This window comes from Pestalotiopsis fici (genome assembly GCF_000516985.1).
Source record: "Pestalotiopsis fici W106-1 unplaced genomic scaffold PFICI_Scf_11, whole genome shotgun sequence".
In the NCBI taxonomy this organism is placed as follows: domain Eukaryota; kingdom Fungi; phylum Ascomycota; class Sordariomycetes; order Amphisphaeriales; family Sporocadaceae; genus Pestalotiopsis; species Pestalotiopsis fici.
Window position 1 is genome coordinate 851,345 of NW_006917101.1, and position 14,353 is coordinate 865,697.

A 14,353-nucleotide genomic window follows, 5' to 3' on the forward strand; every position below is an offset into this window, starting at 1 on the left:
ACAAATCATGTCAAGCGACAACTCGGATCAAGCGATGGATGTCGATTCAAGTCACGAGCGCGCCTTACAGGCGGACACCACGCAAAGTAACGACACCGATTCAGGCACCAAGAGCAATGCACCGTCTGGGCCTATCGACTCCAAGGACTTGGTGGCAAATCAAACACTTGATGATTTCGAGATCTGCCCGTGTGGATGTCGCGAGCGGTCAAGCGATATAATGAACAAGTTTTTCAATGTGGACCCGCAAGTCCGTTTAAGTGACACCGACCAGAACCTCATGGAGAAGCTGCGCCGAATTCTCCAGACTACTGATCACAATGTGAGAAAGAGGGAAGCAATCGAAACTCTGCAAGCCAGATTTCTTCTATGCGTCGGACATTTATGCCCCCCCAAGGCACAGTGGGGCCTGCGAATCAATTTCTCCAGCGGAGTGTGGAATCATTCCGAAAAGATGGAACTTCTGCATCAGATCAAAGATTTGGCGTTCGATATAAAGCAAGACTTGCTAAAGCTGAACAAGGAGTATCAGCCGCTACATTTGCCGGTTATATTCATAGATCAAGATCATCCCCGTTGGTATCATGGCACGGATTTCAACGTGAAGAAGTATGGAGTTGCTACTGACGATGAAGAACTCGCTGGACGTTTTGACGTTAATCGAGAACTCAAGACATATCTCTCGAAGGATCTGGAAGACGAGGTTGCTATTGAATTCACTCCGTTAGAATAGGGTCATGATTCACATATGGCCTAGAAACTGTCAGGGGTATCGCTAGCAGATGAATAGAGAGTGTTGCGGAATATCTCGATTCTTTGATGCACATGTGATGATTTGATCAATATAAATGACTGAATCTAGGCTTTTAGATAATTGATTCTATGGCAATACCCAAGAGAATCGTTCAGATTCTTTTTGAAGCCTCAAACTAAAGCTTTTGTCACTTGGTGACATGAAATAACAAAATAAATCCGTCGAGATTTTCTTAATGATTTCTTACCACTTACATGTAAAATTGATGACTTGGAACACAGTCCTCGATATTCCCTTATTACATGCGACTGGTGATGGTCTAGTAGTCAAGAAGTCTGCCGTCCGTGTCAAGAGATCAATTTGTGTTCCTTTTTGTTTGTCTTGATGAATGATCTGTACATTATTTCTTGAACAAAGACTTTGCTAATTATATCAGCAACATACAACGAATATGGGTCCAGCTTGCAATGGAAAGCTGCACATTCAAGCTTGTACTAGCCCGTTTTAACCGACCAAGAACTATGCAGCATGGTGCTTGTCCGGATTTGGAATATATCAATTGTTGGTTCCTCTGAACATACCTAATTTGCAAACCTCTGCGGTTACAAAAGCAATCAGAGAAGAGAAAATAAAGAAACAATATTATGAGAATTCCAGAGCTGTTTGCCATTTATAGATACTGGAAAAAGAAGTGTCTAGAAGTATCTATATACAGGCCTGGAACATATATATATATTACTGCAATTCCAGAGGGGCCTCATCAGGAAACCGTATACTGTATGATATTGAATGCTCAAGACACCTATACAATCTCATTCTTGCGCAACATCCAGCTTTAAATTTCATAAGAACCATTATACCAAACACTATACTCTACACTTTTACTCATTTCGGTGATTCAATCGAGCACTCTTCTTCACACTTGCGATGTCCGAGCGTCCAGAATCTGTTGCCTTCTTGCAGGTGACCCGAGACAGCCGGAAATTCGAAGAGGCCTGTCCCTGCAAATGCTATACACCTGCTGTGCTTGGCGTGACTCTATACTTTGCCAATCCCGAAGTCAATGCTGTGCCTCGAGATAAGTTGCTCATCCCGGGAGTGACGTCGATTATCCAGGCCACCATTCACGACATCAGAAACAGGTCCAAGCTAGATCAGCATCATCTGCAAATGACGTACGAGTCCGGGTCCTTTGGTGGTGAGAGCCCGAATGGGTGTGGTGTTGTCTTCGTGTTGGAAGATGGTCATGCAAACATGACTGATGAGGAGCTTCTTGCTGAAGTCAAGGAAGTAAACGGACGTGTGCGGGCAGAGTTGGGCGGACTCAACAAGAGCCATCAGCCAGACTCCATGGGCTGGATGATCAAGAGCAAAATTCCTGGAACGGAGGAAATGAGGACGAGGGCTGTTTTTCGCGAGGCTGTGTCCCCGGAAGCTAGATTCACCGTGTTTAAAGAGTTACAGAGTGTCTTGGGCTCTGAATTGTTTATTCCGATTGAAATTAAGCACGTCCCAGGGCCGAACTAATTAGATTGGGCAGATATGACCGAGGAAACGGCATAGATGCTTCTGGGAGAAGAATAAACAACACCAGGTGTTTTCTGATTTATGGTTCTACATGTGAAGATATCTGCCATTGTCGATTAATCCAACAGGAACACCTGATATTTGTTCCAGATAAACAGACACACAGCTCTCGAGTTTTGAAAGGTGACCAAAACTTGTCCATACGTCATGCATCATATTAGTATTGATAGCTACCCAGACTCAGTGTGATGATGGGTTTAAAATTTATGTATAACTTTCAAGAATGTTCAGTATCTTGTCATACAACAAGTAGGAGCGGTGCAGACATACAGTGTATATGCTTATGAGACAATTATGAGATTTGCCAAGAAGAATATACTACCTAGGAGATCTTGGGGTTGCCGTAATTGCAATATCGACTCATGTTTCTTTTCATTCCTGTTATTTTCCATCTGACATTGGCGGCACAATTATGAAATGTGGATAGCTTTCAAGGTTGCACAGCCAATGTGCATTGAATCTACGAAGCCAGGCGAGTGCAATGCACAGAGCATGATTTCGTAATAAATAGAAAGTGGCAGTGTAGAATCCGGGCATAACGTGAATCTCACTCGTAAGCGTCGCTGTTGTAACACATCCATCTCACCACCTGTAAATCACCGGACCATAACGCGTCCATTTTGAGACTGGCGTCTGCGCCGCGAGACCATCTATGAAGGAATGACTCTCCGTCTTACTTCTCCAGCCTCAGTCGGGTATAAACGGAAGCGGAATTGTTCTCGCCTTTTCATAAATAGTCTTGAAAAGTCGTCATTGATTGAAATTGAAAAAGGCCAAGAATTGTGTACTTGGGATCAACTATTTTTTAATCGTTTCCATCTTCTTGGCTCCAATGACATCTCTCGCAACCACTCTCGGCCTCCGGGCCGCTTCTGCTGGCGCATTTGTTCCCAATCATGCGGCCGGTTACTTAGCTTTTAACTTTGCTTGGTCTTACCTTGCCTGTACGTGTACTTTCAAGAAATCCATTTCCCACCTTTCTCAATCAAGCTTGACGGCGGTCGAATGATGAAAAGAAATGCCTGAACTATCCACTAACTATATACATAGTGGCATCCCGTCACCTCAAGCAGCTATGGGGAATTGACCACCAGAGCGCGCCGCGCGACGACATTGCCAAGTACGGCGAGGCGGCCGTGCGGTCGGGCAAGATCACCCAGAGCCAGCTCAACATGCTGAAGCGCAACGAGGCCGCCTACGCCAACTCGGTGGAGAACTACACGCTCCTCGTCGGCGCCATTGGCCTCGCCACGGCCGCCGGCGTGGCGCCCGAGGCCATCAACCGGGCCGGTCTGGTCTACTCGATTGCGCGCGTCGCCTATGGCTTCTGGTACGTCTTGGTCGAGAACGACACGCTGGCGCTTGTCCGGGCCCTCTTTTGGTATATTGGCAACGGAAGCTGTCTATATCTGCTGTGGAAAGCTGGCGAGTTACTCACCAAGGCGGCTTGAGACGGGCATGGAAATATAACACTCAATCCGGGAACAAAGTCGTGGAGCCGGTGTGCATGATTCATGAATGCACGAAAGCATTCCCTCCATTATCATAGTAGAGCTGTTGCACTAGGTCTGCTTATGCAGAGATGAAGCTCATCTTTAACACGCCAGATACAGTAAGCCTCAATGGAATAATTAAGAAAAGTATAGCTTCTGTAGAATCAACACGAATCACTTTGAAAACAAAAGCATCAACAAAGCACAATAGTATTTTTCATGAATTTTATTGACAATGCCTGAGACTAGCTCTACCAGCAGTATGCCCGAGTCCAAAAAACTAATGGAGCAAGAAAAACCGTGTCCTGTACGAATGCCAGATCCTGTATAGTATACATGGCGCCATGTCGATGCAAAAACCAAAACGCCTCGTGTTCCTTGTTGTTGACGAACTGCAAAAAGGTATGCCCCCCCTCTCTCATTAAAAAAGCAATCCGGGTATCATCCTCCAAGCCCTTCGTTCATGTCGTCAAACGCCATTGTCTCATGCAAGTATGTCTTTAATCCTTTTCTTTTTTCTTTGTTCATGTCCATGTCCGAGTATCGTAAAAACACCGTTGGTGCCAGCTGTCATATGTACACCCCTTCAAAGCCCCCGATTTCGCATTTGCTACCTCATTATGGAGCAACAAACAAGCTATCCGACAAGGCTTGCTGTAAGCGCATCCACAAGGAGGGGGAAATGAGAGCAAAGGCAAGAAAAATCATTTCAAGTTGTTGTTCTTATTGTCGAGCGAAAAATTCAACCTCATTGCGACAGGGGATGGCTTTTTTTTTTTTACTGCAAGCGACGAGCCTGGCCTGTGGAGCGTGCCTTGAGAAAGGGGGCAATGCTGATATCAATGCCTCCAGCCTGGCTCGAGGAGCTGCTGGAACTCCTGACGGAAGTCTTGAGGCCCGAGGCACTCGTCGTGGCAGCGGCCGAAGATTGACGAGTGGTGGTGGCCTCGCTGTTACCAGCTCCGGCCTCGACAGTGATGGTCTGGTAATGGGTGACGGTTTCGGCGTCGGCGGTCACTGTCACGGTCGTGATGCCACTCCGGCTGCGGGTCTTGGTGGACTTGTGGGTGGACTTGGAGCCCGAGGCGGTCGTGGTAGCTGTAGCAGTGATGGTAGCATTGCCACTAGCACCACCAGTGGCGACGGGGACATCAGTGACGGCTGCCGGTGAAGCGCTACCGGTTCCGCGCTGCTCAACCTCAATGAGAGTCGAGATCTGGCCGGGAATTGCGGCATCACTAATGTCAACATTCTTGGACCACGAAAATGCCTTGACGCTGGTGGCAGCGTCCGTGTCGCTGGCCGTGAGGTTGACCGTCATGCAGCTCGTGTAGATTTCAGTCGTGTTCTCGCCAGCAATGTTGGGGTTCTGGCCCCAGTCCCAGATCCACAAAAGGTTGACAGTACCGTCGGTCTCGAGGTCCTCGGGCAGCTGAGCGACACTCTGGCAGAGCAAGCTGCTGACGTTGGTCTTGGCGGCTCGCTCATCACGGATGGGCGAGCTGTTGGGGTTTTCAAAGCATTGGCCGTCATCGAAGAAGTGGCTGGCAATGAGCTTGCCCTTGCCGTTACCGCCAGTACCCTCGGCGTTCCACGAGTACAGGGCGTCGTTGATGCCAACGTCGGTAACGTCCTCGGTAGTGGCGTAGATCATGACATTTCCACCAAGGTAACCTCGCGGCGTCAGGTCGGGAAAGCTCACATGGCCGTTTTCGGCATATTGCATGGCGACGTACTCGCCGGGTGATGCTGAGAGTTGCGGGTAGGCTGCGTTGGTGTAGCCAGCCTTTCCAATATCACCACATACGGCCGGATTTGAGGTGACATCGAGAAACTTGACTTGGACGGCAGTATCGGCGAAGCCAGTATCGGTGCGGTTCATGTGGCCCATGGCATAGCCAGTCTCTCCGACAAAGGCACCGCTTGACGAGATACGACGGATCATTTCCACCCAGGTGTGAGCTTCAACGGTCTTGGCTGCGGCCATGACGGCCAGTGTTTTGACGATCTTGGAAGCCATGTTTCTGTTTCGAGGAAAATGTCTTGGCTGCCTTGTTCTTTGAAGGGAGGAGATGGGGTGTGAGTCTGAAGCTGACTTGATGTATAGAATGAAATCTAGTAGAAGCTCTCGCCAGCGAGAGAAGCTGTGAGATGCTTGATCAAGGGAAAAATGAAAATAGAAGGAAAAAAAAAACTTTGTATCAGGGGAGTGTGTATGGGATTGAGTGTTCGGCGCCTATGGCAGACTGGGCGTCAAAAGTGCTTTCAGCAACCCTCGTCGTTTTTCGCGACCGTTATTTTTGGTTTTCTTTTATTGCTGACCGGGGTTACGATGGTCGTAAAAACCTAGTCTTTTTGATGGGTAGAGGGGAAAAAAAAAATACGCGCAGCGTATCGTTCAGCCGGCTGAGTCAAGAATAGAAATAGAAAAAAGTGTTCTTTGTTGCTTAGAACATGATGTGTTGAAAAGAAAGGTGTTGGAAGAGAAGTGGACAAGACTTTGGTGTCTTTGATGGAGGGACAAACAAATGAGCCTCCGAGAAAAGGGTGATAGGTTGCCCAGGCGGCGTTGACAGAGAGGCGGAAAACTCTGTCTAGATTCTGCAAACGGCGGACAGCGAGGAGTTGTCGTCTCTAGGCAGACGGGCAAGTCGTTGGACGGGTGACGACGAATTTCTATCGCCCTGGAGGCTGGAGCTGATGTGGACAGGAAGAAGAAGAAGTTGGTAGTGCGTCGACAAACGGTTAAGAGATGTGGAATAAACCGAAACGAAAAAGCTTGGCATTCGGCCAGCCTATATGGCCAAATGAACTTCTCAGATGGGAACCAAGATCCAAGGGGCGGTCACGGCGGTAGTAAGAGTCGGTTGTGGAGCTCGGAGGATTGAGTTATTCGTCGAGTTCACAGTCTAGAAACAAGGCAATATTACACAGGCACACACATAAGAGTCACACACACCAACACACATACACAGTACACGGGGATAGGGAATACAATCGTGCTTTCTTTTCGGGGGCTGCAATCTCATGTTTCTGACGTGCAGAAGTTCTGGAGCTTGTCGGAAAAGTGATGGTGTGGGGCGCGGGTTGGGATTATAGTTGGGATGATATAGAGTTGTCCAGATTTGACTGGATGTGGTGGTTTCGACTTTGGGTTGAGCGGGTTTGGACAAGGCCCAACTAACCGTATACGCGGCCAGTCCAGCCGAGGCGAAATCGAGAGGACAGGAATTGTCCCGACTTTGTTCTTCTCAAACTCCACCAGCAACAATTCAACATTCGATCCACCGAGCAGTCTCCGAGAAAGCCCTGTGCCTTTTGTCTTTTCAACGATGCTTTCTTGTCTCTTGCGCATATTGTGCTTTCTTTGTTCTGTGTGATCAACAGCGGGCCGCTAGAGAAGAGCGCAACTGAGAGGGAGAGAAAAGTCATTCGTGTGCCACACAATGTGCAAGCTGCAAGGGCAGACACAAGTGCACGGCTCGCCCAGGGGTCATCAAGCAATAGGGGATCAAGAACAACAACATAAGCATAAGCGAGCAAGTGAGTAATGTACCTTGTAGGGCAAAGTCTACGCAAATAGATACACAAGCATCGGGAGTAAGCGACAAGAACAAGCTAGCTCCAATCGATCTGAGCTCTCCAGGTCGAATCTGGAACAAGGAGAACAAGGCGAGGGAGAGAGAGAGAAAGAGAAAGAGACAGGCCACAGGGACAAGGTCAGCCAGCAGCGAACAAGGTGTCAAGGTGTGTGTGTGTGTGTGTGTCTCTTGTGTGTGTTGTATTGGTGTGTGTTCAAGTGACCCCACAATTGATCTCTCGTTGCCGCTCGTGGGCCTTATGGGGCCTGCGGGACCCTGGACTTTGGGAGCCCCTCGTCCAGTCAATGCACCGCTAACCAGCAGATTCTCTAACACGTCCAGGGCCCTCGTGCCGCCTTCTAGTGGCTGGAAATTCACCACATCTGTGGCGGCTAACCAGCTCATGCCTGGAATACCACACATTGCCGACAAACCTCTCAGTCCTCATCCTCGTCCATTGACCTCTCATCTCGCCAATGGCCTCGGGCTCAAAACAGCCGCCGTGTTCGAGACCTTCGACGCGTATTTGATTGCTTTTTCGCACCTTAATCCGAGACCTTCAACACTGGCCTTTTAAGCGCACTGCAGCAGTTGTCGCACTGCTTGTGACGACTTTGGTCTCTGGTTGGTTGCACTAACGCCGTTGTACCGAGCATTGAGCACTGTAATTTCCTCTCTTGATACACATTCAGTCTTGTACTGCCAAGTCCCCAACTCGACAATCAGAGTGGCTCCATTGCAGACGTGACCTTCTTCTTCCCGCTGCCACGACGTTCGAAGCGCTCCTAATCGGAAAAAAAAAAAAAAAAAAAAAAAAGGTCCCCACTTCCTTTCTGCGCTGGCCGTCGCGCTGGCCGTCGCGCTGGCCGTTGGGTATACACACTACACCTGACAAGTCCCATCGAGTATATACCGTGCTGTATACTCCGGCAGCATCAAGCCCAAACCTCCTCCCCTCCCTTGCGGACGCGCAAGCTCGATTCATCCCAACGCCGAGCTCGACACACACATATACACACGTGTAAACCCCATCGGATATCTGATACCAACTGATCGCGTGCGAACCAGGATCCCATCTTCTCAACGCCCGAGCGCTCCAAGACGAGCCCCAGTCGCCGAGCTGGGATTAGTACTATACTACAACAGCCTTTCCATCTCGGCCCAAAGCTGATCCTGGTCATCCGGCGGGCGGCTCGTCTTTCCCATGCTGCAACCACTTTAGCCACTGCGAAGAAATGCGGTGATCTCGTTGATCTTCGTCTCAATTTTTGTCATTACAAGATGCTTCTATCATGTCTCTCACTCTGCCGAATTCAAATGCTTTCTGAGTTCCAGTCTTTACTCCTTCCTCGTACGATGAACGTATTTTCTGTACGGTAGACTGCAAGGTCCGGCCAAGCAAGGTAGTATGCGCACGATCGTCGGGGTATACTCGCCCAACCTCAAATTTTCAAATACTCATCTCTCTCTCTGTACACATCAACAAGCAGCAATTTCAATACCGAATATCATCAATGCCTGCATTAAAAGGTAAAAAGAACGCATTTTCCCTGCTATTTTCCCAGTCGCAGATCCGCAAAATCCTTCGAGTTGGGAAGTCATATCGTCGTCTAGACTCTAAGCCTGTGTACTGTTCCCGACACTTGGGGTTTCAGAACTTCAGATCATGCTGCTCTCTCCCCTCGTCCACCACACAAGACTTATTGCTTGATCCCTGCCCACATCAACCTTTTCCCCCGGATTCAAGGGAACCATTTCTCTTGATTTCTTCAAAAACTCCACCCCTCGCTCGTAGATCTCGACCCAGGATGCCATGGGATTTCACGTTTCGCGTGCGCAACAAAGCGCCAAGATATCTCGGATGCGCTCTTTATCTGATTGGGCGCTCGTCTTACTCTCCCTTTTTCTCTCCAACCATCTCATCACTCTATGAAACGCGAAACGACTGTCTTCTGTGCGGTCTTCTCAACTCTTGTCATTAACATGCAACGATAAAGAAACCAGCAGTTCAACTCCGGCCCTGGAATAGTGGGTATCCCCTTCAGCGTTTTGCGACATCGACCACCATCCCAGAGCTATCCAACACACTCGCCACACTATTTGGTGGAGGATCTGATCTTTTTTGCTTGTCTCTTTCGATTGGCCTGGTGGGTCCTGCGAAAGCTTGGCTTCGTTGTTTCGTAGATCTGTTGCGAAACGATTTCTTGTGGAATCTGATATAGAACCAAGAGTATAGTACGCAAAATCCCAATGCAACAGACACATCTTCTGATGCAAATGGGAAACGCTTCGGGGGAGCAAGTACGACAGCTAGATGTAGGTGCTGAGCTACACAGGAACGGTAGCGGCGGCAGCGCTGAATGACCAGTTGCCTGAGTGGCATGATAATTTTGCTACTCCCAGTCAAGGAGATCCACCAAAATGGTAGGTTGTGTTTGCCCGTGCCATTCGATCCGCCTGCAAACGGTATCTTTGCACACAAACTGCACCTCGATGTCCATGATTTACCCAGCGGCAGTGACTATACTCATTGACAAGAAATGACTTGTCTCTTTTTACATTAGACGGCGCTTCCCGTCTCCTATACCGGAGCTCTATCTGATGAAGCACATTGGACGAACTCGAAACTTTTCGACAGTGCAGCATGACATACATGCATATAGACTCCAGCCTGACTTGGACAATTCTTGGACCAAAATGTCCATGCCTACATAATAGCAGTGGAGCGGCTGTCGATAGGGATAGTCCCATAGACTTGCATTAGAGAAATATGACTGTCTCCCTATACTTCCAACCTGAATTGGTGTACGGTTCTCTAGCTTCTGACAGATCATGCTGATTTAGCTGACATTGTCCGATCGAGTAGCATGTCAAATTGCACCACACATCAACAAGCAGAACAAATTTGAGAACTTCGAGGTCATGATCAACAAGAGTGTGTTATATCATCCTAAACATAGCGCAGACATTGAGAATAACTCTCACCAGAAAGGTCTCGAGACACCAACATATATGCCATATGCTGCAATTTCCTGAACTCCGTATAATAATTCCCAGAATTAGGGGTTGACTTTCCCTACAGCCCCGCCCAAAGAATTGAATTTTTGGCCCTTCAACATCTCATAACTCATACAAACTCGTCTCGACCCATAACCTTGGGTTTATTTCCCCAAGTCAGATTTAGTTGAATTCTGTCTCTAAAATTCTAGAGAGATGCAAAAAAAGAAGAGAGCCAGTGAAGGGATTAATCAAACTTAGAGCTCAAATAGTGAAGCATGCTCGTCGTCCTCGAGCATGTTGGCCGCAGGCACCCTCAAGCCGCCGTCGGTCGCGACATCATCATCGTCGCCGTCATGCGCCAGCTTACGAATCGACGAGCATGGATATCCCTCATTATTACCGTCGCCCTCGTCATCATCTTCCTCGGCCCTTGCGCGCTTCCGGCTGCTGCTGCCGGTGCCGCTGCCATTGTTGCTGCCAAGGTGTGCATGATGGTGGAGTAGTCCCGGTTCTGGAGATACTTGGTGGATACCATGGCTCGTCGGGGGTGGTGCCGCGGCTGATGATGATGAGTAGAGTGCGGTGGTTTGAAGCTCGGACGAGACCGCCGCCGCTATTGATGGAGACAGACCCAGGATCTCTTGGGTATGGTGATCCCAAGCGCTGTTCTCGTCGTCAGCGTGGTGGTGGTGGTGACGGGTCGCGTCCGCCGTCGCCGCAATGGACTGTAGCCAGTCGTGCGAAGAGGCCGTGGCCCAGACATCATCATGGTGTTGTTGGTTCGGGGGCGCCATCAAGACGGGATCCGTGGCGGCGGCCGTACCTGTCTCAGAGGCAGTATGGTTCGAGCCCCATAGAGTATCTTTGCCATCGCCCCAGGGCGTGGCGTCATTGGAAGCGACATTGTTGGTAACTTCCATTCCTCCAGCCGTACTCGCGGTGGCATGTCCTGTCCACGCCATGGCGGGTTGGTGGTGGTGGTGGTGGCCATCGACATAAGTGGTGGCCCACTGTTCGAGGGCCTCGAGGCCGCCCGTCGATGTGCTCGTCCACGGCTGGATCAAGCTCGGGTCCTCATCATAGGCACCAGCAACTCCAAGGTTGGTCAGGAAGGCAGCGTCATGATGCTCGTTGGTCCCACTACCGCCGACGAGTGTACTCTGGCTATCCGCCGTCGTTCCCGAACCGTCCGACAAAAAGCTCACGTGGTGGTGCAGGCTGTCGGTGCTGGCAATAGTGGCGCCGTCAAAGCTGTGGGCGTAGCCAGACGACGACAACGAGGTTGACGGCGGAGGAGTGGCGAGGCCGCCGCCCGAGGAGCAAGAGAAACTGTCTAGTAGACCAAGTGAGGACGGGTATGAGTGCAACGAGTGGCCTGGGAAGTGAATGTCGTTGCCGCTGCCATGTGTTGCTGCCGTCATGGACGGCTCAGAGTCATGGTACGCGGCCGTGTTGAAATTCTCGTGCATGGTGGCCGTGGCGTAGTGGTTGGCATAAGCCGGGTTGGGGGACATGACGGCGTCGCGCGAGACAGTGAGCGGGGGGCCGCTGACGAGGGTGCGCTGTCGGTGGTACGGCGACAGCGGGTCAACCTTGGTGAGGAAGCGCCAGTTGGTTCCCGCCGGCTGCCCCGTGTTCTTGCCCTTGGAGTTGACCGTCCGGGTCTCCTTGGCAAACGTCCAGAGGATAATGGCTCGCCGCGTCCACGCGGGCTTCTCGGACCCGTCGTCGGGCGCCGACCAGATCTCCTGGTACATGGCCACTTGCTCGAGTAGCTCCATGGGCGTGGGCATCTTGGTAGAGGCTTTCTTGCCTCCGCCACTTTGCTTCTCCTCAACATTGTCACCACCTTGCTCTTCCGTCTTGACTTTGGATCGACGCTCCTTGCGGTCTCGTTCTGCACGCTCGCGCTCTGCCGTGACGTACTTGGACAGCATGATAAAGGTGCTCGCCCAACTCGTGGCGGGAAAGGGAACCTCAATCACGTCTTTTTGTCGGCCGACGAGCTCGCACGCGTTCTGGCAATTCCAGAAGGGCGCCTCATTGGCATCGTGCTCCAACTCCTCGGGCTTTGAGACGCTGGTCACGGAGCGCCAGCGGTGGTTTGCCAGCTCGGGCCGACAGATTTGTAGTTGCACCGAGCCCTCTAGATGTGTACCAGAGGGGAAGCGGCTGGTGGAATGTAGACCCAGTACTACCTCAAAGTGGAAGGTATCACATGGCCCGACGACGCAGCGAGATGTGCGTTCGTGTGATGGGTGCGTATCCTCCATGGCGGCCATCAGATTATCGTAGAATTCGGGAAAGTCATGTTTCCATTCCCTCGAAATGTCCTTGATTGAGCTTGATTCGACCTGGGTTAGACTCTTTGTGTACTCGTGCAAAATGTACTTTGGAGCTTCTTCATCTCTGCCACTGCGAAGCGCCGCTCGGGTTTCCTTGTTACCGTTGAGGAGAAGATGGGGATATGCACCTCCATTCTCAAGGTGTTGCCCGTCCGGTGCGCGAGAATCTGCGCGCAAGACTGTCCCGTCGCGTGCATATGCTTCCTTACAGTCTGGGCTGAGTGTGACCTCTGAAGACGAAACATAGATCCAGCATGCCTTTGGCATCACAAATGTTTCCGAGTCGCCCGCCATGAGTTGAGCAAAGTAGCCATAATTGGGCCGTTCATCTGGAAGACGGCCCTCGGCCAAAGCATTCAATACTGTGTTGTTCTTGAAAGATTCCACCTCCTCTTCCTTGGCGTAATGTCGACTCTTTTTCCTTTTATCATCTTGCTGGCAGGGGAAGAAAAAATGGACTGAATCATGTCAGTGGAAAGATGATCCAGATTGGATCTGTGCAGGTTTGTACATACAGCACACATGTGTCTTGAAGTAACCCTTCAGGACTTGAATATGGCTAGACCCTTGCTTCCTTGTACGAAATATATCTTTCCACGGAGACTCCTCTCGCATCTTTCCCGTAGGCAATTCGGTACCTTCTGGAGGAGGAAACATGAGCCAGTAACGTATCCAAATGTATTCTGATATGAGCATGTTGCGGCCATATAGCTTCCCCTTGGAGCTGACCTTTTTCCGGCCCATGAACGGGATAATCAAAAGGGCTGTAGCTTGGTAAGTCGTTGGCTGGAATTGGACAGAAGCGACAGGATCAGGGGTCTCACCATCTAGGAAGGAATCTTCGAGGCACATTGGCCATTTTGGCTCCTCCTTCTCTGCTGATTTCTGTTCCACCTTGGCTCTATAGTCGGCAAAGAACTTTCTATTGTATATGGGGTTCCGACCCTGACTCGAGTGAGCCATAGGTGACTCTCGTAATGACACATTTCTCTGTAATGTACGATTGGTTCGAAAACTGGTGCCATACGTTGATGCTATTGATTGTGTTGGCAGTATTGGAGGTGTAGGCATAGGGTGTAGTATTGGCGACAGCGACAGGTGACTTGTTTGGCACAATGACAAGGATTCCGTCTTGTGTGCTTGAGCATTGCCTGTAGACTCGGCCAGCGGCCGCCGGGTATTTTGGAGGACTTCGTGATGAGTGTGGTCATAACTGTAATCACCTTCTGGCGAGCATCGGGGAGGCGGATGCCCTCGCAACGGCAGTTGCATAATGGCTCACGATACCAGCGATCCAGACAAAGAATGTTTCGTAAGAGGATTGAGAATTCTCGTGAATGCCTGGAAAGAACTTGAGGAACGCTGACGAGCAGTATGAGATATGTAGTAAGGAATGGCAGTGGCAAAAGGGTGTCACGGATATGGCTCGTAGCTTCAGATACATACTCAGGCATGAAAGAAGAAGATCGCATGTCTTATAATGATATAAACATATGCAAGTACCGCTATCGCTATTTGGTAACCGTTGTGGTCTGTCTAGGAGAGGAAATAACAATAGTCTACTGGCGGGCAAACACCCTGGTGTTCCACCCA

At 50.0% G+C, this 14,353-nt stretch overlaps 5 protein-coding genes across 5 annotated transcripts; 3 read left to right on the top strand and 2 right to left on the bottom strand.

The window, feature by feature from the left end:
• Window positions 1-7: 7 nt before the first annotated feature.
• On the top strand, window positions 8-733 carry PFICI_13262 (uncharacterized protein; the record flags this gene model as incomplete). Its single annotated transcript, XM_007841843.1, has 1 exon — window positions 8-733. The coding sequence occupies one exon, from the start codon at window positions 8-10 to the stop codon at window positions 731-733; it is 726 nt and encodes a 241-aa protein (XP_007840034.1).
• Window positions 734-1,681: 948 nt separating this feature from the next.
• PFICI_13263 (uncharacterized protein) lies at window positions 1,682-2,281 on the top strand (the record flags this gene model as incomplete). The annotated part of the gene is made up of 1 exon (XM_007841844.1): window positions 1,682-2,281. The coding sequence occupies one exon, from the start codon at window positions 1,682-1,684 to the stop codon at window positions 2,279-2,281; it is 600 nt and encodes a 199-aa protein (XP_007840035.1).
• Window positions 2,282-3,173: 892 nt separating this feature from the next.
• Window positions 3,174-3,792, top strand: PFICI_13264 (uncharacterized protein; the record flags this gene model as incomplete). Its single annotated transcript, XM_007841845.1, has 2 exons — window positions 3,174-3,285; window positions 3,392-3,792. The coding sequence occupies 2 exons, from the start codon at window positions 3,174-3,176 to the stop codon at window positions 3,790-3,792; spliced, it is 513 nt and encodes a 170-aa protein (XP_007840036.1).
• Window positions 3,793-4,612: 820 nt separating this feature from the next.
• On the bottom strand, window positions 4,613-5,854 carry PFICI_13265 (uncharacterized protein; the record flags this gene model as incomplete). Its single annotated transcript, XM_007841846.1, has 1 exon — window positions 4,613-5,854. The coding sequence occupies one exon, from the start codon at window positions 5,852-5,854 to the stop codon at window positions 4,613-4,615; it is 1,242 nt and encodes a 413-aa protein (XP_007840037.1).
• A 4,815-nt stretch (window positions 5,855-10,669) lies between these two features.
• On the bottom strand, window positions 10,670-14,032 carry PFICI_13266 (uncharacterized protein; the record flags this gene model as incomplete). The annotated part of the gene is made up of 2 exons (XM_007841847.1): window positions 10,670-13,218; window positions 13,276-14,032. The coding sequence occupies 2 exons, from the start codon at window positions 14,030-14,032 to the stop codon at window positions 10,670-10,672; spliced, it is 3,306 nt and encodes a 1,101-aa protein (XP_007840038.1).
• Window positions 14,033-14,353: the final 321 nt, after the last annotated feature.